Genomic DNA, 27545 nt, shown 5'->3' with positions numbered 1-27545 from the left:
TATCTTTCGTTGTTCATGTTCTTGGTGTCAAATCTAAGAATCCACTGTAAAAAACTAGGTCCTGAAGAATTACCCCTATGTTTTCTGCTACGACTTTTATTGTTGCAGTTCTTACATTTAGGTCTCTGATCCATTTTGAGTTAGTTTTCATATATGATACGAGGTATGGGTACAGGCTCATTCCTTTGTTTTGTGAAAATGCAGGTGTCCCAGTACCATTTATTAAAGAGACTATTCTTTCCCCATTGGATTGACTTAGCAACTTTGTTGAAAACCAATTGACCAAAGAGGTACAGGTTTATTTCTGGACTCTCAATTCTATTCCATTGGTCTATGTGTCTATCATTATACCAGCTCCAGACTCTTTTGATTACTGTAGCTTTATAATATGTTTTGAGATCAGGAAGTGTGAGTCTTTCTACTTTGTTCTTCTTTTTCAAGATTGCCTTGGCTATTTGGGGTCCCTTGCCCTACCATATAACTTTGAGGATTGGCTTTTCTATTTCTGCAAAGAAGACTGTTGGAAATTTGACGAGTGTCACATTGAATCTACAGATGACTTTAGGTAGTACTGACATCTGTCTTAGTCATGTAGTGCTGCTGTAACAGAAATACAACAAGTGGATGGCTTTTACAAACAGAAGTTTATTCTCTCACAGTCTAGTAGGCTAGAAGTCCAAATTCAGGGTGACAACTCCAGGGGAAGCCTTTCTCTGTCATCTCTGGAGGAAGGTTCTTGTCATCAATCTTCCTCTGGACTAGAAGCTTCTCTGCACAGGAACCCCAGGCCCAAAGAACGCGCTCTGCTACTGGCACTGCTTTCTTGGAGGTGTGAGGTCCCCCTGACTCTCCACTAGCTTCTCTCTTTTATATCCCAAAAGTAAATGCCTCAAGACACAATCCAATCCCGTGGATTGAGTCCTGCCTCATCAATACAACTGCTACCTATCCCTCTCAACTAATATCATAGAGGCAGAATTTACAACACATAGGAAAATCACATCAGATAACAAAATGGTGGATATCACACAATACTGGGGATCATGGCCCAGCCAAACTGATACACACATTTTTTGGGGACACAATTCAATCCATGACATTCTACCCTTTGGCTCCCAAAAATTCATGTCCTTGCCACGCATAAAACATATTCACCCCATAATATCATAGCAAAAGTCTTAACTCCAAGTCCAAAATCCAAAAATTTCTCTTCATCTGTGAAATCAAGAATACAAGTTATCTGCTTCCATAGGTACAATGGCAGAACAGGCACAAGCTAGACATTTCCATTACAAATGGGAGAAACTGGAGGAAAAGAGGGGATAACAAGCAACAAGCAAGTCAGCAAAACACATTACATTAGCCCTCAAGGCTTTGAAAATAATCTGTTCTCTGAGACAATTTACACAACGGCCCCTCTGCCCTCCAGACTCTAGGTATTGGACACACTCTCTGGATTCTGAGTGGAGGCCCCTCAGCCCTGGGCTTCAGCTCCACCTTCCAGGCCCACTGGGACAGCAACTCTGCTCCCTTGGCTTTAGGATCACCATTCTTCTAGTCCATCTGAGTGGTGACTCCACCCTTAGAAACACCAGAGGCCATGGCTCCACCCTTTGAAACCCCAGAGGTCATGGCCATACCTTTTGAGACTGAGGTAGCTCAGCTTCCTGTGTTCCTTGTCTCTTCAGCTTCTGCTTCCTGGTTCCTTGGCCTCTCGGCCCTCGGGCCTCATGCCCGCATCTGCCCTGCTGGGGCAAGTGTTCCAAAGCTCTGCAGCTCCACCAATAATTGCCTGGAGGCACCCCACTCCACCAGTAAACTTCAGCTGAAAGGCACTCAGCTCTCTCACTCTGTGGGTCGGCAAGCCTAGCTCCACCGATAAGTGCCCGGAGGCACCCAACTCTGCCGGGAAACCTCCTGCACACAGGCACTCAGCTCTCGCTCGTGGGTTGCCTCCAGCACTGTCTGGCACTGGTCTCCTGGTTCTGCTGCTGCCAGTCCTCTGCTGCTGCTGGTCCTCTATCCATTCACAATTTCAAAACCACTTCCACATTTTACGTATCTGTTAGAGCAGCACCCCACTCCCAGTACCAAATTGTGTTAGTCATCTAGTGCTGCTGTAACAGAAATACTACGAGTGGATGGCTTTAACAAACAGAAGTTTATTCTCTCACAGTCTAGTAGGCTAGAAGTCCAAATTCAGGGCATTAGCTCCAGAGGGAGGCTTTCTCTGTCAGCTCTGGAGGAAGGTTCTTGTCATCAATCTTCCTCTGGACTAGGAGCTTCTCCACGCAGGAAGCCCAGGTCCAAAGGATGTGCTCTTCTGGCACTGCTTCTAGGTGGTATGAGGTCCCCCTGTCTATCTGCTCACTTCTCTTTTTTATATCCCAAAAGTAACCACCTCAAGACACAATCCAATCCTGTAGTTTGAGTCCTGCCTCATCCACACAACTGCCACCCATCCATCTCATTAGCAACATAGAGGCAGGATTTACAACACATAGGAAAATCACATCAGATGACAAAATGGTGGACAATCACACAATACTGGGAATCATGGCCCAGGCAAATTAGTACACACATTTTTGGGGGACACAATTCAATCTATGACAACATCTTAACAATATTTAGTCATCTAATCCTGAACATATCCTTCCACTTATTTGTTGTTGTTAGGTGCAGTCAAGTAGGTTCTGACTCATAGCAACCCTATGCACCACAGAATGAAACACTGCCTGGTCCTGTGCCATGCTCACAATCATTGTTACGCTTGAGCCCACTGTTGCAGCCACTGTGTCAGCCCGTCTTGTTGAGGGTCTTCCTCTTTTTCGCTGACTCTGTACTTTATCAAACATGGTGTCCTTCTCCAGGGACTGATCCCTCCTGACAACATGTCCAAAGTATGTAAGACATAGTCTCACCATATTACATTGATATATGTTGTACTGTTGAACCACCCTTGCATTTCTGGAATAAATCCCCCCTGATTATGGCATATAATCCTTTTAATAAGCTCTTTGGATTTGATTTTCTAGTATTTTGTTAAGAATTTTTGCATTTATAAGGATTATTGGTTGGTAGTTTTATTTTCTTGTGGCATCTTTGTCTGGTTTTGGTATTAGAGAAATGCTAGCATCTAAGAATGAGTTATAAAGTGTTGCCTCCTCTTCTGTGTCTTAGAAAAGTTTAAGAAGGATTGGGGTCACTTTTTCTAGAAATGTTTGGTAGAATCCCCCTGTGAAGCAATCTGGTCCAGGGCTTTTCTTTGTTGGGAGGTTTTTGATGACTGATTCAATTTCTTCACTTGTTATGGGTCTATTAAGATCTGGTATTTCCTCTTAAGTCAATGTAGGAAGTTTATGTGTTTCTAGGAATTTGTACAGTTCATCTAGATTTTTTAATTTGTTTGCATACAATTGTTCATAGTATTCTCTTATGATCCTTTTTATTTCTGTAGAGTCAGTTTTAATGTCTCCACTTTCATTTCTGATTTTAGATAGTTGCATCTTCTTCTTTTGTCATTCTAGCTAAAGGCTTGTTGATTTTGTTGATCTTTAAAAAAACCAACATCTGGTTTCACTGATTCTCTCTATTGTTTTCTATTCTCTATTTCATTTATCTCTGCTCTGATCTTTGTTATCGCCTTCCTTCTGCTGCCTTTTTTTTTTTGGTTTGCTCTTCTTTTTATAACTCTCAAGTTGTAAAGTTAGGCTATTGATTTGTGATTGTTCTTTTTTAAAGTAGGCATCTACAGCTATAAATTTCCCTTCTTTGTCCCTTATTTCCTCTAATACTGTCAACTTTTTTGTTTTCTTGCTTTTTTAAAATTTTTTTGGAGTGAGCCACTTTGACTTTCTTCTCCATTGCCTTTGTATTTTTTAGATATTTTATTTGTGTTTAACATGAACAATATATTTAACATCTTAACATTTATAACTCCCTGGATTAAATTGATAAAGACTTAATGTCAGTAATACACAAAAACTCTATACCTATATTGATCTTCCCCTCCCCCATTTATGTTGCTCTTATCACGAATTACATCTTTACACATTCTATTCCCTGTAACAGAAATTTATAGTTTTTATGTATTTATTGTCATAAATCATTAAGGACATAACAATTAGAATTATTAAGTAAAAATACCTTAAAGCTTGCCTTTATACTTGGCCATGCAGTTACCTTTAATGGAGATCTTTCTTTCTATGTGCAGTTTTAAGTGCTTTCTAGTGTCCTTTCTTTTCCATCTGAAGGACTCCCTTTAGCATTTCTTGTAGTGCCTGTCTGGTGGATATAATCTTTTCCAGCTTTTGTTCATCTAAGAATGTCTTAATTTTGCCCTAATTCTTGAAGAACAGTTTTGCTGAGTTTAGTATTCCTGACTGATAGTTTTTTTTTTTCCAACATTTTACGTATTCCATTGACTTCTGACCTCCAAGATTTCTGAGGAGAAATTGGCACTTAATCTTATTGGGGATCCTTTATATGTGCCAGTGATGGTTAATGTTATATGTCAACTTGGTTAGACTATGATTCTCAGTGGTTTGGCAAACACTGGACTGATTGCTCTTCTGTAATGTAATGTAATCACCTCCATGATGAGATCTGATATAATGTAATCACCTCCATGATGAGATTTGCTGTGAGCCGCCAATATGTTGAAAAGGGAGTTTCCTTGGGGGTGTGACCTACCTCTAGTATATAAATGGATGTTCCAGCAAGGCTCACTCTTGCTGTGGATTCTGCATCTGACTTGTCATCATTTGACCTTTGGTTCTTGGGACATAAGCCAGCAGCCTGCCGTCTGACCTGACAATTTTGGGTTCATCAGCCCCTGCAACCTTGTGAGTCAGGAGAAGCTTCCAGCCTGATGCCTGAGACCCATGGTTTTGGAACTTGCCAGCCTTCACAACTGCATGAGCCATTTCCTTGAATTAAATCTCTCTATATTTATATATATACATTTCACTGGTTTCACTTGCTCCTCTAAAGAACGCAGCCTAAGACAGTGCCTGTTCGTTTCTCTCACATTACTTTCAGGATTCTCTCTTTATCTTTAGTTTTTGACCTGATTACAGTGTGTCTTGTTGTGGGTCTTTTGGGGGTTTATCCTACTTGGAGTTCATTGAGTTTCTTGAATTTGTAGGTTCATGTCCTTCATCAGATTTGGAAATTTTCTGCCATTATTTCTTTATTCTGTCCCTTTCTCTTTCATCTCCTTTTAGGATTCCCATGATGTGTATGTTAGTTTGCTTGATGTTGTCCCACAATTCCATTAAGCTGAGCTCAGCAGTGCTGAGGCTCCTTCAGCCTCCATAATTTCCACTACCTTATCTTCTAGTTCACTGATTCTTTCTTCTGACTGATCAAAACTGTTGTTAAATACTTCCATTGTGTTTCTCATTTCAATTATTCTTTCAGTTCCAATATTTGTTTGGTCTCTTTTTATAATATCTTTTTTAAATTCTCATTTTGTTCATGCATTGTTTTCTTGATTTCCTTTAGTTCTTTGAGCTCATTTAATATTGTTGTATTATAGTCTTCTATTCTTTTCATTATTTGGGCTGCACAAATATGATTCTTCTCTATCTTGTTCATTTGAATGAACTATTGTTTCCATTTTTATTGTGTCTTGTGATTCTTGCTGAAGTCGGGACATTCATATTTTATAGGGTGTTACCTTTCTCCCTTTCTCAGTTTTCCCTATGTTCGGTACTTTTGACAACACTACTTTCTGGAAGAAATTCTTAGGTGGGTAGAGCCTTCAGACCTTGTTTACTGCTCCCTACCCCTCTTCATGATAGCTCCCTCTCCCTCTCTGTTTTAAGTAGGATTCAAAAAGTACAGACTGTGTATTTTGTCTTTCAGTGTCTCCCAAACACACTAATCAATTTGTCCACTAGGGGGCATAGCTAAACAGAACAGAGAACACGGACGAATCAATCTGTTTACCAGGGATGCAGTCTTCTTTCTTTGGTTATTGTTCCCTCCCCTGCTGGGCTGCATTTCTGTGACCATATTTTAAGTCAGAAAGCCCACACAAAATGAACATCTGGGAGTGCTGCATGCTGCCCTCCGTTCTTGCTGGAGCCTCCATTCCCCACTCTGTGAGGGCCCACTTATCTCCGAGCCAGAGATTGGGACAAGCACAGGCTAGCCATGGGTCAGTAGGCTTTCCATCATGATGGTGAGGGGGCTGCAGGCACAGCTTGAACAAACTCCTAGGGAGATCTGTCTTGTTAATTTCAGAGATGGAGCTAGGGGTCTTTCCCTGTGCACAGGCAGTCAGTGTATTGGTTGGTGGAGTGGGCTCTGCTGCAGGTACCACCTCTGTAGTCTGCAGCAGCTGATAGTTCATGGCTCTGGGAGTGGGAGGGGCAAGGACAGTGGAAGAAATGGTATTCCTACCATATTAGAGTCATCATTGGCTCACTGACTCATGTGTTTCTGCACGTCCCTGGTGCTGTCCTCTGCCCACAGATTCAAAGTCCCAGTGTCAAGCACAGATTTCTAGCTGTATTTCTTGGCGTATGTGTGGGAAGTGTCAGAATCTAGACCTGTTCATGCCATTTTATGTCACCTACCATTCTATTATAAAAATCCCTTTGCAACTTGAGGCAGAAGTAACAACTTTATTATATGCTTTTTGTATGATAGTCAGATAATTTATTCCTGCAAATCAATATCTTGTGCAATAGAATACATGGTCATATTTAGTAGATTTATAAAGCTTTTGGCAATTAATAAAATGTCTTAACATTTCATTACTTTTTAAGATATATCATTGGAAGAATTTAAATTGCTAGATAATGACAATCCATTTTACAGATCTAAATCAAGGGCCAAAAATTCAAATGACATTTAAACTATGTGCTAGCATGTACTGGGTATAAAAATAATATACTGCTATAATGGTATCCACATTTCAAAAGCTGATATTTACTGGCCAAGTATTCTGTTACTGATACTGTCATACAATTCCTAATTACTTACATAGTTTTTCATCCCCTTGTATTGCTCTATTAAAGATTATATTGATTTAATTCCTATTATTTTAAAAATACATTTACTTAAAAACAAGCCACAAATAAATTTATAAAAAATTTACTGTTAGAACAAAATACTCCTACTGTCGTCATTAGATTTTGGCTACTTTAATAAGAAAATTACACCTACTCCTCACTTATCGACTATCTCATTATCTGACATTTTGCATTTATGACTATAGTAAAAAATCTACTATTAGACTATTTTGCACATTAATGATGTATGTCTTGCAGAAATGAATGCCAAGGTGCAAGGTAAGAGTAATGCTGGCTGTGATGGTTATGTGTCAACTTGGCTAAGCTATGGTTCTCAGTGGTTTGGCAATTATGTAATGATGTAATTTGGCAGTTATATAATGATGTATTCTCCATTTTGTGATCTGATGTGGTCATCCTCCATTTTCGCATAATGCTGATTTTCATATAACAATCTGGTCTTTGGAACTTAACCACATTGATAAGTGAGGAGTGGGTGTAATTTCTCCGAATCTTGTTTTAATTATTTTTCTGGTTGGTAATTATACAGTCAAATGGCTTTTTTGTTTTAAATTGTGTTTTAAATGGAAGTTTACAGTACAAGTTAGTTTCTCATACAAAACTATACACACACTGCTATGTGACCCTATTTGCACTCCCCATACTGTGAGAGCACACTACTTTTTTCCACCCTGTATTTCCCGCATCCATTCAACCAGCTCCTGTCCCCTTCTGCCTTCTCATCTTACCTCCAGACAGGAGCTGCCCATTTAGACTCATGCATCTACTTGAGCTAAGAAGCAAACTCTTCACAGGTATCATTTTATGTCTTATAGTCCCATCTAATCTTTGTCTGAAGAGTTGGCTGTGGGAATGGTTTTAGTTTTGGGCTAACAGAGAGTCCAGGAGCCATGTCTTCCAGGGTCCCTCCAGTCTCAGTCTGACCATTAAGTCTGGTCTTTTTACTAGATCAAATGGCTATTTTTGAATTTACATTTTCTTTTAGTTTTTTTTTTTTTTAAATGAGTAAGATAAGCCAAGAATGTGTAGGATTTTGTAGAGTTCATTGAGTACTAGTTTTTGAAAGCTTATCTGTAATTTTATTTGGACTTACTATTCATAAACAAAATGTATTTGAATTTTCCCAGTTCAATTAATCAGAAGGCCACACATTAAAAACAGTATTTATATTTTAACAATAAAGTATATAATATGGAAATAATACACAAATGCATATAAATTAGATTATTTAAGTAAATCAGTTAAGTTGATTAGTATTTAATTGATAAATAAATAACAGAATAAACCTGAAATAACTTCTTAGTTTGATAATCCCAAGTAGAATTACTTCCTAATTATAGGATTTAGGATATAAGAGAATACACACAATTATATATCCATTCTTGTCGTTCATTCAGAGGCATTACATGTTGACAAACCTGCATATAAAAATAGAAAGCTTTTACTTTTCTTTCATGTATTGTTAATTTTGGCTAATTTTTCAATAGGACATTTCTAGACCCTGTATAAAAATAACCCTATGCAGATAAAATTCTGTAATATTTGTTCTTAGCAGGAACTGGCAATCTACAACCTGGTGTCCAAGAGGAAAATCCACTTTAAATCAGATTCTACCCTGATTTAGTGGTTGATAATTGGTGTGTGTGAATGTGTGTAAAGATGAGCGGTGAAAAAGGGAGTAAATACCTTTCTTCCTTGTTAAGGCTAGAGCATTTTCTAACATCCTAATTGGGAAAACATAAAAGATAATCTTTCTTTATCCTGTTCTAGAATATTTTGAATTTCATGAGCAGTATGGGAAAAAAAAGGGCAAGAAGAGAAAGCTTTTTTCCTTTTCCCCCTCTGTAGACCAGATTCAGGGTCCCTGCCTTTGAATTCCTAGCTAAATTCCTGGCTCTTGACTTAGTTGGTTATCTAAAACTCAGAAGCATTTTTCTCTCTTGGGTTACCTTAGAAAATCTTAATAATGTTGTTACTGCATGCTGTCAAGTTGATTCTGATTCATAACAACCTTACATGACAGAGTAGAACTGCCCCATAGGGTTTCCTAGGCTGTAATCTTTATGGGAGCAGATTGCCAAGTCTTTTCTCCTGTGGAGTGGTTGATGGGTTCAAATCTCCAACCTTTAGGTAAGCAACTGAGTGCTTAACCATTGTGCCACCAGGGCTCCTCTTACTAATGCAGATAAAAATAATTTGAATTATCAAAATTCCTACTACTATTAACACTTTGTATTTCTATATGATGTTCAAAATGCTTTCATGTACATCATCTTATTTTTATCTTTACATTAACCTTGTAAAGTACATAAAACTAGTGATAGTATCTTAATTTTACATTTAAAGAAACTGGACCAGAGAGGTTAAGTGAATTTCCCATAGTCACTCAACCAAATCGTGACAAAACTGGATTAGAACCAAAGTCTCCTGTCTGCTAGTATAGGATGATACTAATATGAATATCATTAGAGGTACAGATAATTACCCTTAAAATAGTTTTCCACTTCATTTCATACCTACATGTTTATTCATAGCAAAATAGCAAAAATATTTTTTCAAAGATAAAAACAGAAGGCTTTAATTAGAAAATAATGCATTACCATTGTAGATTTTGGTGCCACTTCTACTGCAAATATGTTGAGTCCTCTGTTGTTTATGCAGTTTTTACTTAGCTCATTGTTGATGTGAATAATCACTTTATTTTCTGACTATAAAAAAAATTTCCATAAGTTGCTAGTCCTTACTTTAATACAGACAGATATAAACTTCAGAGTAAGTCCTGAAATTCTATTTTAATATCATGGGGTTCTCTACAAATTTGTAACACAAACAAACTGGCTCCTTCTCTCAACTTTGTAGTTTTTCTCATTAATTCTACTTCCAATCTGTTACCAATTATATAAATTTTTCCTTTTATATGTCACTTGGATTCACCTTTTAATATTTATTCCCAGGCCATTATTGTTACTAGGACCGTACTATCTCATCCCTGGCTCACTACAGCAACAGTCTTTATTTCTTTTAATCTATCTCTAGCTTTTCCAACCTCTAATCATCCTGCATACTACTCTTCAACTAACATGCCAAAAATCCCTTTAATTGTGTTATTTGTTTATTCATTCATTCTTTAAACATAAATTTATTTAGTACCAACTGTATGTCAGGCACTGATCTAAGCTCTAGGGACACTGAGATAAAAGATACAATTCCTGACCACAAGGAGCTAGCTCACAGTCTAGGGGAGACAGACAAATAAAATGACAATTACAAAATACTTTGTGAAGTCCTGTGATAGAGGTATTCTCAGGATTCTACAGAAGCACAGAAGAAGGTCATTAACTCAGAATGGGGTATCAAAGAAGACTTTATGGAAGAGGTGACACTTAAGATGACAGGACGGATAGGAAGCAAGAGAAATCAGAATGAAGCTGATAAATGGGTGAAATGCAGGAATCAAAATACTCCCCTGCTAATGAACCTGTAATTACACTCTAATGACTACAAAAAAAAAAAAAAAACAAGAAAACTAACAATAAAAACCCTGTTGCCATCATAGCTACACTATAGGACAAAGTAGAAATGCCCCCCATAGAGTTTCCAAGGAGTGCCTGGTGGATTTGAGCTGCCGACCTCTTGGTGAGCAGCTGTAGCTCTTAACCACTACACCACCAGGAATGTTAGACTACATGGATTCATTTCTCAGCTACTACTTACCTGTGTGACCTTTTGTAAGCCATTTAATCTCCCTGTGCTTCAGTTTCCTTGTCTGTAAAACAGGATAGGAGCCCTGGTGGCACAGTGGTTAGGAGCTACGGCTGCTAACCAAAAGGTTGGCAGTTCAATTCCACCAGTTGCTCCTTGGAAACCCTATGGGGCAATTCTACTCTGTCCTATAGGATCACTATGAGTCAAAATTGACTTGATGGCACACAACAACAACAGCAAACATACCTCATAGGGTTGTTGTGAGAAATAAATGGGTTAATATATATAAAGTGCCTGGCACATGGTAAGCTATAAACTGTTAGTATTATTACCACCTTTTGGTGAAGGGAAGTTTTAATTTTCCTGTAACCTTGACGGGGAGGAGAAAAGTGGAGGGTTGAGAAATGATAGGTAATAACAGAGCAGAAGGGTTGGGGTAAAGGTAGTGACTCTCTTTCACCCTTTAAATCCTAATAAATACAGAGAGCAGAAAGGGGAACATGCTGGACCTTGAGGAACTTGCGCAGCCTAGGCTTTATGATCCATTTGAAGATCACAATCCACTACTTGTGGACCCGAGCCCATTTCATCAAGTCCAAACTCCTCTATCTCATTTTCAGGATAACATATATAATCTGGATCTATGTTACTATACCTTCCTAATACTCCTACAAATAAAGCTCTCTGCTTCTGCAAAGCAGATACTCTCACTCTTTCCTCTGTATTTCATATCAACTCTTTCCCATGTCCTTTCTTATACTGTTTCCCCTACTTCTATAGGCTGTCTTTCTGCATACTTAAATCCATGTCATCCTTCCACACTACAGTCCTCTTCCTTCTCGTTACAAATCCTTCCCTAACTTCTATAGTCCAGACTAACGTCAACTATAAGAGGTAGAAACACAATAAAACTTTGGTTATACACACAAATAGTAACATGTAATTTAACATTTAATCATTCTCTGATCTCTTTCAAGAATATTAAATTTGTCTTTCCAACTAGCCCATAAACTCCCTGAAATCAGAAATCAGGTATTACACTTTCTGGTGGACCCGATTATGACTAGGAGAGTTAGTTACATAATATATAACTCAAATTGACACAACAGTCAGCTAAACCTTAAATTTCAGGCATACATGAATATAAAAGTCTCACCCAGAAGCTAAAAGAAATAAGCCAACAGTCATCCTGTGTAAGGTTTTATAAAAATTTGTAATTTCTAGAGAACTAGGTATCTCCTACTTTTTAAGTGTTTATGCATGTGTTCTCTTGACTTGTAATATTAATAGTAGCAGAGAAGATGGCCAAAGCTAGAAATAATTGACTTGATAAAAGTAGGTCCTGGACAGTGGAACATATCTAACCACATAAAATGATGGTAGTCTATAGGATTTCTGATATTGCAAAGTTGGTGTAAAAAGTTGTGCTATATTTTTTTATTTTGTTTATAATATTTCTTTAAAACACAATGTCTATTACTTGAAATAGTTATACAAATGTGAACTAACTAAAATACTTTGTATCCAGATTATACTCTAACTTCACAGATCTCCAAATATTTAATTTCCGCAAAAATTTTAAAAGAAAAACAATTATTGCAAGTCTCTAAAAATCATATGTAAAAAGTATCATGTGTAGTTTGAATTAGAAACCTGAGGAGGAGAAAGAATAATTGCCTATTATAAACATCATTAGTGAAATGGGATATTTAATTACTAGGCAAGAACAGAGTAAGAAAGAAGATGGAACATGTTGGTAAACATCAGAGAAATATGGAGAACCACTTCATAATTGATACCTTGTTTTCAATAACTGATGTTATCCAGGTGTCACATTTGTAAGTATGTACAATTATATTTTCAGAGCCATCCATTACTTTGGCATCACCTTTATTAAGGACAGATTTACAAATGGCCTTTTCAAGTTGCCCACTGCATGCCTCCATATGGACAGCTTTAATTCTTGGCTTGCATTTTTCTGCGTAGGTACTGATGACAAATGGGCATGCCTGATATGGAAGAAAAAGGAAACCTTATTTAAAGCTTTTAGTAGAATTTAAAATAATTTAATTTATTATTAATATGTTTATCATATGATTTAAGAAGATGCACTGCACCTTCTAGCTTGTCCTTCTGATTAACTTTTAGAGGAAAATTTTACTACTATGAATTAAGTAATAAGAAACAAGAAATTCTATTTCAAATTCTCGTGGAATCCAGATTTTCTGGAGTCATGAAGCCTGGATGAACTCCCCAAAACTATTGCCCTAAGATAATCTTTAAACCTTACACCAAAAATATCCTCTGAAGTCTTCTTAAAACCAAATAATAGTTTAGCTTAACTAGTAATGAATGTTTGCCTTCAGTATCATGTTCTTTTAAGAACTAAGTATATGGGATCAAATTGACAACAGCAACTTGAAAAATTAGATAGGAACCTTAGGGCACAGTGAGTTTATGTTAATGGAGGAAGAACAACTCAGAAAAGGAGGGTGAGAATGGTTACACAACTCCAAGAATATAATCAATGTCACTGAATTGTACTTGTAGAAACAGTTGAATTGGTGTATGATTTGCTATGTATATTCTCAACAACAACAACAAAATAAAATATTTTAAAAAACAATGAAATTCTGACTTTTGGTTAGAGATTAACTGATTATATTCATAGAAAATGGAAGAAAACTAGTATCTCCTTCAATAATACTGTACCATCCCTCCATTTCGGTCAAAGCTAACTAATGCCATGTTAGTTATTTAATTTCCTTTTCTAATTTTAATGCTACAGAAAGCATCAAAGTGCTCTGAAGAGCATAATTATGTTTATAACTGAAATTTAATGAGTATATATAGAGCACCAAAAAGAACTAAACGTAGGAAGATAAATTCACAATTCAAAGTTAGCATAAAAATAACCTTTAAAATCTATGATCTAAAAAGATTTTCAGCATCTGGAATAGATCTTTCTAATGCCTACCTTTTAGTCTTTACTACAGCCTACAAGACGCTGCATGCTGCAGCCTTTGCTTTTCTATCCAACCCAAGGTCCTATCTCACCATGCTCCAGCTAAACTGATCTTTTGGATCCTAGAACAAATGAAGTTCTTTCCTATGTCAGGGCCTTCATATGTAGTGTTCTCTCTTCTTGGAAGACTCTTTTCACATAGCTACCTCCTCCTCCTTCAGGTTAAAGCTTAAGTGTCACCTCTGCAGAGAGATCTGCTCTAGCCTCCCAATCTCCCTCACCACCCACTGTTCTCTACTGCAGTCACTGGTTTGTTTCCTTCCAAACACTTCTGAGATGATTTTATTTGCTTTTATTTTTTATTATTTTTTATTCATTCTCCTTCATGAAATGTAAATTCCATGAAGGCAGGAATTTTAAAAATTTTCTTCATCTTCATATCCTCAGTGCCTCTTAGAGGCCTATCACATAATAGGCATTCAACAAGTATTTGTTGAATAAATGAATGAATTCACACACACTGATGGTCATCTTTTTATTTGAGGGACAAAAGGTAAAAATTTTCAGTTAATTTAGCAGAACATCAACAGATTTTTTTTTTTTAAAGTTAAAATATTTTAATGACTCCAACCTTCCACAATAATAAAGTCATCTTTTTCAGAGAGAGAGTAAAATGAAAAATCATTGGACTAGAAAGCAGAAGATCTGGGTTTGTTAATTGCATTTTGCCATTTACTGGCTATGTGACCCAGGGGAAGCCACTTAACCTCTATGAAGCTTAGTTTCTTCATTGAGAAGGTGGATATAAATAGTATATATCCTGTCAAGGGCTGTTGGAAATATCTAATACAGTGATGTGTGTGAAAATATTTTACAATGTAGAACTCTAAAAAAAATGATTATTTGTAATAATTATAATGATTGTGGCAATTTTAAAGGTTTATCTTTTTAGTACTGAATAGATATGTTAATATTTTGCCAGTTTTCAGGTTATCAGTTTTATTCAACCAAAGAGTATCAATATTTAAGGATTCACTGAAAGGAAAACATCTTAATAGGTCCTTGTTAAAGACATGTTCTCTAAAAATTAAAAAATAAAACCTTATCTACTCTAAGAAAGTTACACTTTAAGTTTTATTATTTTTTCTGTTCATGGGCTTGAGTTTTATTTACTTATTCTCTTTAGCCTACTAAATTAATATAGGAAGCATACAAAAACCAAGAAAACTATTAACTGTAAATTATTAATTATAAAAGTATTAATAATACATAAGTAATAAGTAAGAATGGGGGAGAAAAGCATAATAAAACCTGGATTGTGGGATACTACTTAAATTTAGACAAAATTTGGCTGTTATTTGTTAGTCAAGACAAAAGCATGTTATATAGCTCTCTAAAAAATCTTAAAAAATAAATTTTTCCCACTTCTGAATTCTAAAGGAATTTATACCATGAAACTCTCTTTAAAAAAGAAAGCATAAAGAAAAAAAAGAAAATTTAAACATGTTTCACTTATCATCATTCAATAAAAAACCAAAAATATTACTCCAAGGTGGTATAAGGACAATGCCCTTGATAACAAGAGCAATAAACAAGTTATGTTGCTCTTTGACAGAGGATCTGCCTTTATATATTGATAGACAGAATGTATAATGTACAGCTCTAAAATCTAAATCAGAGAATTTAATTAGAAAAAATAAAATAAAAATTGTTGTGCCAGACTGTGGAGGGAAAAAATAATAAAAGACAAATAGAGAGTGTATAATTGAGAGTGTAAAGTAAATTGTAGGAAGAATAAAATAAAATGAACTTTATTTGGCCTTGGTTTACTAAAACCACTCAAATAATGAGATCTCCAACAATTCTAAATCCTTTCCTAAGTCCTAACCTGCAACTAATACTTTGGTTATTCTTTGTGATGCAATTCCCGCCAATTTAATAGGTAGGATCTACTTCTACACAAGATTTACTACAGTTATTACATGTGATCAAATTACAGCTCATCTAGACATTAGATTCTTCTTGTCGTTAGTTGCCATCGACTTGATTCCAACTCATCGGGTGACCCCATGTGTGTAGAGCAGAACTGCTCCATGGGGTTTTCAAGGCTGTGTGACCTTTCAGAAGCAGATCGCCAGGCCTGTCTTCTTAGGTGCCTCTGGGTGGGTTCAAACCACCAAACTTTTGTCTAGTAGTCGAGTGCTTAACTGTTTGTGCCACCCAGGGACTCTACACAGTAGATTACTTACCTTATATATGATTCACGAAATTACCAAAGAAATAGCTATGCTTCCGGAATTTCTATGGGCAAGACTCTATAGGTAACAAACCAAACCTGTTACCGTCGAGTCGATTTCGACCCATAGTGACACTAGAGGATGGAGTAGAACTGCCCCATAGGGTTTCCAAGGAATGGCTGGTGGATTTGAACTGCTGACCTTTTGGTTAGCGGCCGTATCACTTAACCACTGCACCACCAGGGCTCCAAAAGACTCTACAGACGTATTCAAATCAATTAGAACAGAGCTCATAAGTTTCCAAATTGATCCTTCTTAGATTATCACAAACCTTTCTTTTTTTTACAAACATGAAAATGTTTGGCCATGCTCTAGGTGTATTAACTCAACAACATGGCTGACATCAAAGAACCATTGCCTATTAAATCCTATCCCTTAATTTATTAGCCAAAAGTTACTCCTTACCTCAGAGCAATAACAAGCATCAAGTAAATCAGTTCAAAACATCTTCAGATCTTATATGAATCCTTTAAATCAAATGTTACTATGTGTATAACTTCTTATCTCTAATGAAAACCACTCAACATTTTTATACTAGTTGATTAACTAATTATGAATTGTTACTTTCTCCTTCATGTTTGTATTACCATCTGATGGGATAACGTTCTGAATCCCAAAACTCTATAACTCTTACTGAATAAGGAGAATTTCCTCAGGTGATTCTGTAAATCAAGAAATGTCCACACCCAAAACAGAATTTTTGGATGTTCCAATACCAAATCTTGATTTAATATTGTTTGTTGATGAGTCTTACATTAAAAAAAATTAAAACGACAATATCAAGCTTGATATACAATAAGTAGCCCAATCTCTTTTGTAAAATTTAATTCCTTATCAGAAGCCAAATAGATCAAACGACTCAACTGTAGCCCTCTCTCGTTTCTAAAATAAAAGTAAAATATATAAACTAATAGCTAGTGTGCTTTTAGAACAATTGACCTTTTTTAAAAGCTATAGAAAACAAAGTTCTTTTTTTTTAAAAAGGTACCTTTTAGAAATGAACAACAGATGCATTAATTATTTGATTCCTAAAATAACTGCTATTATAAAGGTAGAGACTCAAAGTAAAAGGGATACTAAAAGAAGCTAATGTACTAACCTATAAATATTGTAGAAATACTATAGAAGTATTATAGAAACATTTTAGAAATACTATAGGAATACTTCAACAAATCGTTATGCTAAACAGACTACTCTGACTAAAAGCCAAAAAAACCCAAACCCACTGCCATCGAGTCGATTCCGACTCATAGTGATCCTACGGGACAGAGTAGAACTGCCCCATAGTGTTTCCAAGGAGTGGCTGGTAGATTCCAACTGCTGACCTTTTGGTTAGCAGCCAAGCTCTTAACCACTGTGCTACCAAGGCTCCACTCTGACTAAACTCCTTATATAAGGATCTTATATAAAATAACAAGAAATAAAATCCACGGAGGGTTGCAAGGATTCTATCGTAGCTGCACAAAATGTAGCCTGCCAAATTCTGATTAAAAAAAAAAGAAACCCAAAACACTGGGAATGGTTGAGTTGTAAGAACCATGAGGATAAGATCAGGCAAAACTGGTACAGCCACCTGGACACTAGATAAATATCCTCCATGAAACAACTCATTCCAATAGGGACAAATTGGCTACATTATTAAAAACTGAGGAAAAGCTTTTCTAGGATAACAAAGGATATAGCCAGGATATAGCTTTATCTATCACTAAATTAACCTGAAAAATTGTAAAGGTGGAACATGGACTGAGACCATGCTCTAAAAGATCCTATGAGCATTTCCAAATTTATCTTATATAGCTGCCTTTCTTACAGTTTATGAATGCAGTAATTATAAATAATACATTTATTTTCAGGATGGGTTAAAACATTTTCCTATTGAAAAGCCACAACCATCATGATGGTCTCGACATTACAACTTACTGATACAGTGATGGGGCACATTTAACTGGAACAATTACTATTCATGAATTTGGATTATGTAAGGCTTTGTTCCTTACTAAAAAACATTTTTGTCTTATCACTCCCAAACCTCTAGAAAAATGAAAAGGGCCTTGACAGAGTTGGAAAGTTATACCCTTTAGAAATCCAGAGAACCTCCAGAAGCAGACAGTCCTCAGAGGCTGACTGCTAATCCAAGAACCCTGAAACAAGTGCATGACCATAAGAAGTAGAAAGCTTCTACTCAAGACCACTGGACAGAATTCTTCTATATGTTACCTTCTTCTTTGCATGATCTTTTTATTCACAGTTTTCTTCTTTACTGACTTGGTCTATCATGTTCCCCTTATTAGTAATTATGACTTGCCTAAGTTTAGGCTTTAAGGAAAATGTCCTTGCACTACACGAATGCAAAATGCAACACTTGCTATTTGTCACAACACCCAGAGACAATACACCTACAGTTCCTCTAAGCATGATTACATCCCTTGTGCAGCTCCTATGTGAAAGTAAGACTCTTTAATGCCAACTCAGAAAGAAGATTAATTATTCTGCAAAGCTATTAGTTAGACCATTCCAAGAGTATGACTCCTCAACACCCTTAACGGGTTATATGCCCTTACATACAATCCAAAACACTAACAACCTTTCTGGAAAAACGCTCCTGAAGATAGTGAAGCCATCCATCGGTGTTCTACTCCAGGTGGTCATCACAAAAATGTTCCCTCATGTTGGCTAACATAGCAAATAATATAGCCTAAGCCCTGGTGGCACAACAAACCAGTTTAAATTCTTTAATGCAAGCAGTTATGGATAACAAAAAAGCCTTTGATTTTCTTTTGGCCAACGAGAAGGGACTCTGCACCAATGCTAATACTTGTTAATTTGTACTTGGATTAACACTACAAGTAAAACAATCTACAGCTATCTAAAAGACCTAACTACAAAAAGCTGGTTTTCTTGGTCACGCCTGTAAAAGCTTGGGTCATGATTCTACAGTGCCCTCCAGCTCCTTTTTTATGATACTTCTAGTTATACTTCTCTGTCTTAGAGCTTTTTGACATCTGTTGTTCAGAGTCTTAAAATGCTTCTGAATGGTCACTGTCCCAATAGATGATTCAACATAATTCAAAGACAAAAACAGGATAAAATCATGCTGATCAATGCCAAAATTGAAAATCAGATCTCGGAAGAAACCACTTCTTCAAAGAGATCAACAACAATGGTAGAGTAAATCTTTGATAGTTTCTCCTATAGCTTTAGCTGAGTGAAAACCAAAAGGGGAGATTAAGGATAAAAAAGTTCTCACAAATTTAGGAAAAGACTGATTATTCTGTTGTCACGGTAATAAGTAGCTGCCAGAACTGGTTCTAAACCTGTTCAATCAATCAGCAACAACTCACCTCAATAAACACACTTTCGAAAGCCATGCAGTGTCAGTGCCTCACCTCTGAAAATCATGCAATCAGGGACGGGCTCAATTCAATAAATATACCTCTGAGTACCAAACAATCAACAGTTTTACCCAAGTAACTACGCTTCCCCATGTGCTGTCAACCCATTTACGCCTCTAAAAATCAGCTAATCCCTAAACTCCACGGTTCCCCCAAACCCCATATAAGATAAGCATTATGCTCTCCATGAAGAGACTGTGCCTGACCAGCATAACTCCCCCTTACTATAGTAAGCAACATATTAACCTTTGTCATTTTATTTATTAGTGGTAGTCTCATCATCCTGATACTTTTCACTGTATACATATTTTTACCTTTGAATTTTAACTGATGTGAATATATTACCTATTCGATAAGCAAACGAATAAAATTTAAATTAAATAAAAGAGTTTGATCTCAGAAACCCTTCCAGCCTATGTCTTCAAAGGTCAATGACATCAATAAATGCTATAAAAAGTCTTAATTGCTCTTAACTAATTTCTCTATTAACTGAAAGCATGCGTAACAGAATAAATATCGTTCATAGATCAGATCACAATGGTTAAAATGTAGGAATTCACTGAATGTTAGGTTAAAGTCAGATGTAAAAAGTTACTGTAACTATTCACCTTTTACTAAAAATGACAAAAAATTACAGAAAACTTCCCAGAAAATAGGTTTATGAGGGATTTTGAATGACACCAAAACGAGGAGTTAAACCAAAGTCTCAGGACATCCAAAATTTGTCAATGCTAATGCTACCCTCATAAACTGATTAGTTTACGGAAAAGGCCAGATACTATTTTTAAGACTATAAATATACTTATTGTTATCTAAGTGTGGCCTGAAACTGAAACTCTTAAATTCTATATTTTAACCCTGACACAGAATAATAGAATTTAACAGACAAGGCCTAATTTTTGTTACCCTTCTAGTTTATTGCAAGTCTTGTTCAACTTCTATGCCTATCTCATTAATAATATTAATGATAGCTAACACATACGTAATGCTTTCTATCAGCCAGTTCCAAGTGTTTTATAAATATTAACCCAAGAAGTATCCTTTAAAAAAAATTAGAATTCCAAGTTCTCACATAGACTTACTGCCCTTATTCTAAGAGAGCCCTATTCTGTTAGGACAAAGAGTTTCCCTATAGAAATGAAATTTTAGCAACTCAAATAGCCATCTCCAATTAAACAGTATAATATTTTAAATTACCTTTTTTTCCCTATATGTCATATGCTCAAACTCCTTTGTCCGTGAATTATTTAAATGTTGGCAGTAACTAAATTTCTAGTAAGAAAAGGAACTTACATAAAGTAGTAGAAATATGCTGCTGTATTGAGGATTCATTCATTTACTGAAGTTCAAGGATTTGATTGCCCAATTCAAAACTATGCATCAGGAAAATATTTATGGGGTAAAATATTATGTAAATTAAACTCAATGGCAAAATTTTAAGATTGTTTTACCTCTGTCAACTCTAGAGCTTTATTGTAGCCCATCGAGTGTAGAGTTACCCACAGATCACTAGGATCTCCTTCTCGATCATTGGCTTCCATTAGATTTAGATCCATAAATCCCTGTCTTGTTAGTTCATTCTTCTTTGTATCAAAATTCTCTGTTAAAACAACCAAAATTTTCTTTCTTAAACAATTAAAACACTTAATAAAATTCTTATTATATATTATTATTTATAAATATTAATCTGAATTGTCTAAAAGCAGAATAAGAACAGCTTAAACCATGCTTAAGGGATATTCTTCTAATTTCCCTAAACTCAGCACAGGCACTGTCACAGTACATGATTTAGTTTTTCAACAAATTCTGAAGTTATAAATAGTGCAAATATATTCCAAAATTAGAGGAAATTGCAGTTTTTCTGGGCAAATTCCAGCCTACCTGCTCATTTAGAGTAGATACTAATATATATTTCAAAACATTAAAATGTTTCATATATATATGCCACTTAAACCCAGCAGAACCTGATTGAATTTGATGTAAGCCTCAAGCTACTGGTGTTTTAGAAAGGGAGATGAGGATGGTGCCTTATTCTACCAATTGTAATCAAATTGTCCCCTGGTCCCTGAAAGACTGTTAGATAATTGCGAACACTCTGGAGTCCATGAATTAACTTACATTTTCCTAGGCAAGTCTAAGTATGCCCATGTTAACAATATTTGTGAAGAAAACTAAATCTGCCTAGAAATATCTAGCTATGTCTAATTCCTAAATTTGTCTATCCATAGATAATAAACAGCTATTTATTATGGACTGTATTCTTTTAACTGTCCTACAACAAGAAAAATTTTATTTTCCAGCTCCCATCTGTAACATATCCAAGGGAAATGGATACTCTTACTTGAAATAACATCTCTTTTGTAAGCTTTATTGTGAGAAAAGCAGTGAAGACATATAACTGTTTAAAACTGGCTGAGTGATTAATAGTTTAAAATGTTTGGAAAGTGACTCATAACTTTTACAGGGAAAAAAATTATTTGTAGATTAAATTCAATCATAGAGAGAAGCGGTAGCTACTAAAATGGAAATTGGAGCTACTATGCAGTAAAACAAGGAGCCCTGGTACCACAGTGGTTTAAGCTCTTGACTGCTAACAAAAAGGTTGGTGGTTTAAACTCACCAGCTGCTCCACCAGCAGAAAGATGTGGCAGCCTACTTCCATAAAAACTACAGCCTTAGAAACCCTATAGGGCAGTTTTACTCTGTCCTATAGGGTCGCTATGAGTTGGAATCGACTAGAACAGCAACAGGTTTGGTTTTTTGGTTTTACAGGGTTGCTATGAGTCAGAATCGACTCCATTGTAGTGGGTATGTAGTAAAAGAAGATTTAAAAATATTTGATAAAATACAAACAAAATACTATTTTAAAGAAAAACCTATTTAGATACTGTAGTATAGGGACTCACAATAACTAATCTACTTTTAAATTAGTAATCTTCATTAATTTTTTAAAAGTTTATTAAAATTATCTTACAGATAAATAATACTGGGAAAGGAAGAGTAAAATTAGTATTACATATGACAACAAAGATAAACATTTCAGAACCTAAAAAGCCCCTGTTTTTTTAGCAGTATTATTAACATTGGTGACAGAGACATTTCCCCTAAATCATTTTTTAAGTCAATCATTCTTGGAATTTTTTGACAGCACAGAGGTTAAAGTTCTGGTGTGAAATCCAGTTGTGTAACTTTCTTGTTGTGTAACATTGGTCAAGTTACTTAACTTTTTGATTCTACAAGAATAACAGTACTTACCTCATAGCATCTGATATATGGTAAGCTCTCAAAAAATGTTAACTATTGATTCTGATAATCTAATTACTTTATTAAACTATAATTTTACTTATCAACAACTTTACTGTAACAAAATCCTAATTATGATTCACTCTTATGGACTGTGCTCTAGTGCCAACAAATAGAGAATTAAAAGATTATATCATCAAAGTTATAAGATTATTACATCTTCCTATAAATAATACTTTTATGTGTATTACCAATCTTATTAATCAAATTTTAATATTATTAATCAACATTTCCTGTCATTGATTATACTATTTAAACTTTCAGTTAAAAATAGGTATATTTAGAAAAAAAACTTTACATTATAATATTATTTTTCTCCCCTACTTACTGTTTAGATAAACAGATTCACCAGAGCCCCACCTGGCTTAATGATGTTGTCATGTTTAAACTGTTTTAAGAACCAGAGGAGTAGGATACACTACTATCCAGGTGATGGCATACTGAAGATGAGTTCATCTCTCTCCTGCCTGTAATCTGGCCTCCTCATACTTCTTATTCTGTGACCTATGATTGCCTATGGCTTTCTGGATTCTCCCTTTGACTTTCCAGTCTTTGGATTAAATAAATACAAGCTTCACCCTCTTCCCAGACTCCGCCTCAGTGACAATTGTGTTTGTCTCATTCTCAGTGTTACTCTGCCCGTCTTGGTATTTTTGGCTTCCACACCTCAGTGGGCAAACTTTCTTAATTCAACTCAAATACAACAAGCATTAAAGAATTCTAAACATGCATAAACAACTTCTTGGAAATCTACTCTTGACTACAACTTTAGCTACTTAGCTCTTTGCTACCCTCCCCTGGCCAGTTTGTGGCTCTTGACCACTACTGTCCCAGTGGTATCAAGAGCTAGGGTGATTTTTTTTTTACCTTCTAAGCCCCAAAAAACATAGGCCAAAAGTTGAAATTACATTTAAGTAATTCATTTTTCTTTTAACTTGAGTGCTACGTACATCGATTGTCAGCTAAAGGATAATTAAAAGTTAAGTCTTCATGGTCTACAAACAATGATACCTGTTGCTGTCAAGTCAATTCCGACTCATAGTGACCCTATAGGACAAAGTAGAACTGCCCCATAGAGTTTCCAAGGAGTGCCTGGTGGATTCAAACTGCCGACCTTTTGGTTAGCAGCTGTAGCACTTAACTGGTAGGCCACCAGGGTTTCCAAACAATGATACTATGTTTTAATCTGTCCTAAATGATACAATATTCCATGGAGGAAAAGTCTGACATCTTATTTCTTAGGGAGAAAAAAGTGCTATATACTGACTTTATTACATATCCATTAAGACGAAGAAAAGTGCTTACCTCTGCAGACAGTCCAAGCATCTTCATCACATTTCTCACCACTTGTTCTCAATTCAAAAAAATTATATTCTTCAATGCTAAGAAGACCATTTCCATCTAAATCAATAACTTCAAATATATCTGATAGAGTTGACCTAAAATTTTAAAATGAAAATTATTTCTTATCTCTAAGGCAACTAGACTGAATAAAGTCTCTATGAGGATAATATCGAAAAGGAAGTTATATCAAAGACATTAGACAACTTTGTGAACTATAAAATTAATGAATCCAAATGCATGTTCACTCAGTCTACTATTCTATGAGATAAAGCCTCTTCGAAAACATCCATAGTTATATCAACACATAGTAGGAAACTAGTGAATACTAGGTTCCCTTCTTTTTTACTTTCTCTAATCTACTTTCTTCTTCCTCTCTACCTGTAGACAAATCTTATTGTCTATATCTGGAAGAACTACCTAAGTTTTTGGATTTCATATTTGACAGTTATCTAAGTCAACAGTGCAACTAACAGGGTCTATTTCTAGGGTAGTGTCTAGTGAGGGAGAAGTTGGTAGATATGTAACTAAAGTTGACTTGCCAGATGTGTGGAACCTAGAAATGAAGGACAACCCCAGGCCTGTGAATGGAACGCCACTTTTAGATGCCTAATGAATGAGTTGAGTTGTTGAGTTAGAATCAGGGGGTAGGTGTGGAGGTTGGCCAAAGGAAAGAGAGGGGAGACAGGCTCCTGATATATATCCAGTCTAGATGTTATGGTTCTAAAAACTTACCTAAATTCCTTTGTAAGAAATAATTCCCCCATTTCATCTCTATATACAAGTTGGGCTTCTTCTATTACTGGCTTTATTTCTTTCTTCAGCTTACAGCCAGTAGTGGAAGGAATTAACCAGTACATTCCAGGTTCTAGTTCACCAGTCCACCCAAACACCTTTTCTCAAAAGAATTCAAAACAAAACAAATCAAACAAATAAAAACAAAAAAAAAACCATGAGTGTTAGTGACTCTTAATGTTTCTTTTGAAAGGGACACATTAGAAACAAATTTTTTAATCAAAATTGACCAATTCTATTATAGTTCAAATGAAATATAGACATTATTGAACAATATAATTAATATCACATGCTAGCAAAAATCTCCTGAAGATAATTCAAAAACAACTGCAGCCATACAGCAACAGGGAGAGGCCAGAAGTTCAAGCTGGATTCAGAAGAAGTCCTGGAACAAAGGATATCATTGCTGCTGTAGATGGATATTGGCTGAAAGAGAATACTAGAAAGACGTTTACTTGTGTTTTATCAACTATCCAAAGGCATCTGACTGTGTGCATCATAACAAGTTATGAATAACATTACAAAGAATGGGAATTCCAGAACACTTCACTGTATTCATGGGGGACCTATACATGGATCAAGAGGCAGTTGTTCGAACAGAATAAGGGGATACTGCATGGTTCAAAACTGGAAAAGGTGTGTGGCAGGGTTGTATCCATTCACATTATTTATTTAATCTGTAGGCTGAACAAATAATCTGAGAAGCTGGACTATATGAAGATGATTGTGACATCAGGATTGGAGGAAGATTCATTAACAACCTGCAATAAGCAAATGATGCAACCTTGCTTGCCGAAAACGAAGACGACTTGAAGCACTTACTGATGGTCAAAGACTATAGCTTTCAATGCTGCTAATTACTTCCATGAACAACTGCCTCCTTTACCATGAAACCAGATGAACTAAATGGTGCCTGGCTACTATTACTGAATGTTTTGATCAAAGAGTCTATAGAAGAATCTTGATCAAAAGGAGGCAAAATGTGGAAGAGAATTTCAAAAGCTCATAAAGTCCAGACTTCCTGGAGCCACTGAAGCTGGATGACCCCCTGAAACTACTGACCTGAGATAATCCTTTAACCTTAAACCAAAACTATCCCTCTGAGGTCATCTTTAAACCAAACAATAGTTTAGCTTAACTTGTAAAGAATTTCTGCCTTGAGCACTAGGCTCTTTTAAAGACTATCTATGTTGTATATGGGAGTGAATTGACAATAGCAACTCAAAAGATTAGATAGGAAACTTAGGGGCAATGAGTTTATGTTAAGGGGAAGGAACAATTTACTAAAGGAGGGTGAGAATGGTTGTACAACCTGAAGAATGTAATCAATATCACTGAAGTGTACGTGTAGAAACTGTTGAACTGGTGTATGTTCTGCTGTGTATATTCTCAGTGACAACAACAACAAATTAAAAAAAAAAACTACGGCCTTCAGTATGGATTATGACTGAATGTGAAGAAAACACAAATCCTCACAACTAGACTGATAAACAACATCATGATAAATGGAGATAAAATTGAAGTTGTTAAGAATTTCATTCTACTTGAATCAACAATGTCCATGGAAGCAGCAGTCAAGAAACCGAATGACATATTGCATTGGCCAAATCTGCTGCAGAAGACCTCTTTAAAGTTTTCAAAAGCAAAGATGCCACTGTAATGACTAAGGTGGTCTTTTCAATTGCCTTATGTACGTGGGAAAGTTGGATAAGGAAAAACAAGACAGAAGAAGATCTGATGTGTTTGAACTGTGGTGTTTGTGAAGAATATTAAATATACCAAGGACTGCCAAAAGAATGAACAAATTACTCATAGCAGAAATTTGAAGCAAGGATGGTAAGACTTCAACTTGCTAACTTTGTACATGTTGTCAGGAAAGACCAATTGCTAGAAAAGGACATCATGTTTGATAAAGTAGAGGCCCAAAGAAAATGAGAGAAATCCTTAATGAGACGGATATTGACACAGTAGTGTCAATGGACCCAAATGTACCAATGATCATGAAGGTAGCCCAAGACTAGGCAATATTTCATTGTTATACATTAGGTCACCATGAGTTGGAGCTGACTTGATGGCAACTACCAACAATGTTATAGTTTTATTGATCTTTTACAGGTCTCAAATTCTTCTTGTTAATAACAACCCCAGAACAGGACTATTAGATGTAGTTCTTTATATATTTTAAAAACAAATACCTAAAATAATAATGGGTAAGAAACTATATATATTCTAAATCTTTCCCCAAAATTTTCAAAAATCTTTGTAATGCAAATATCTTTACCAGGAAAAAAAAGAGAAAAATCTTACGGTGATTTTTCTTTTTTTTTGTTTATCCCAGAATATTCTTTTTTTGTTTCTTCTTCACTGCACTTCAGGCAAAGGCCCACAGAACAAACAGTCCCCCACGAAACAGAAGCACACACGCTATTCCACGACACTGGTTAACAACCCCACAACATATCAACCCTCCAACCCTTCAATCCCCCTTCCTTCTTGGTGAAAATACACACAGCCAAAGACACACCACCTCAAAAACCTCCACATGCACAGCTCAGTGACACCGACCACGCTCCTCGAACTGCGCTGCCACTCCCACCCAAGACGAAGGCCCACAGAACAAAACAGCCTCCCATCCAACAGCTACCACAAATGCTGCCCCACGACAACGGTCAACAATCCCACAACACATCAACAACATCCTCAC

General features: G+C 35.9%; 1 protein-coding gene across 1 annotated transcript in view; it reads right to left on the bottom strand.

Annotated features, from left to right (window-relative positions):
• Positions 1-8197: 8197 nt before the first annotated feature.
• Positions 8198-27545, bottom strand: part of EFCAB7 (EF-hand calcium binding domain 7) — a 43017-nt gene continuing 23669 nt past the window's right edge. The window contains exons 9-14 of the mRNA XM_004369012.1: positions 24782-24939; positions 24011-24144; positions 20854-21002; positions 12548-12757; positions 9644-9751; positions 8198-8461 (exon numbers count right to left, since the gene is read on the bottom strand). Of these exons, the coding sequence (XP_004369069.1) occupies positions 8387-8461; positions 9644-9751; positions 12548-12757; positions 20854-21002; positions 24011-24144; positions 24782-24939 (834 nt within the window). The 3' untranslated portion in view covers positions 8198-8386. The remainder of the gene's footprint in view (positions 8462-9643; positions 9752-12547; positions 12758-20853; positions 21003-24010; positions 24145-24781; positions 24940-27545) is intronic.

This window comes from Trichechus manatus, unplaced genomic scaffold (genome assembly GCF_000243295.1).
Source record: "Trichechus manatus latirostris isolate Lorelei unplaced genomic scaffold, TriManLat1.0 scaffold00003, whole genome shotgun sequence".
In the NCBI taxonomy this organism is placed as follows: domain Eukaryota; kingdom Metazoa; phylum Chordata; class Mammalia; order Sirenia; family Trichechidae; genus Trichechus; species Trichechus manatus.
Note: the sequence above shows the minus strand (reverse complement) of the source record. Positions and strands in the feature narration are given on the sequence as shown.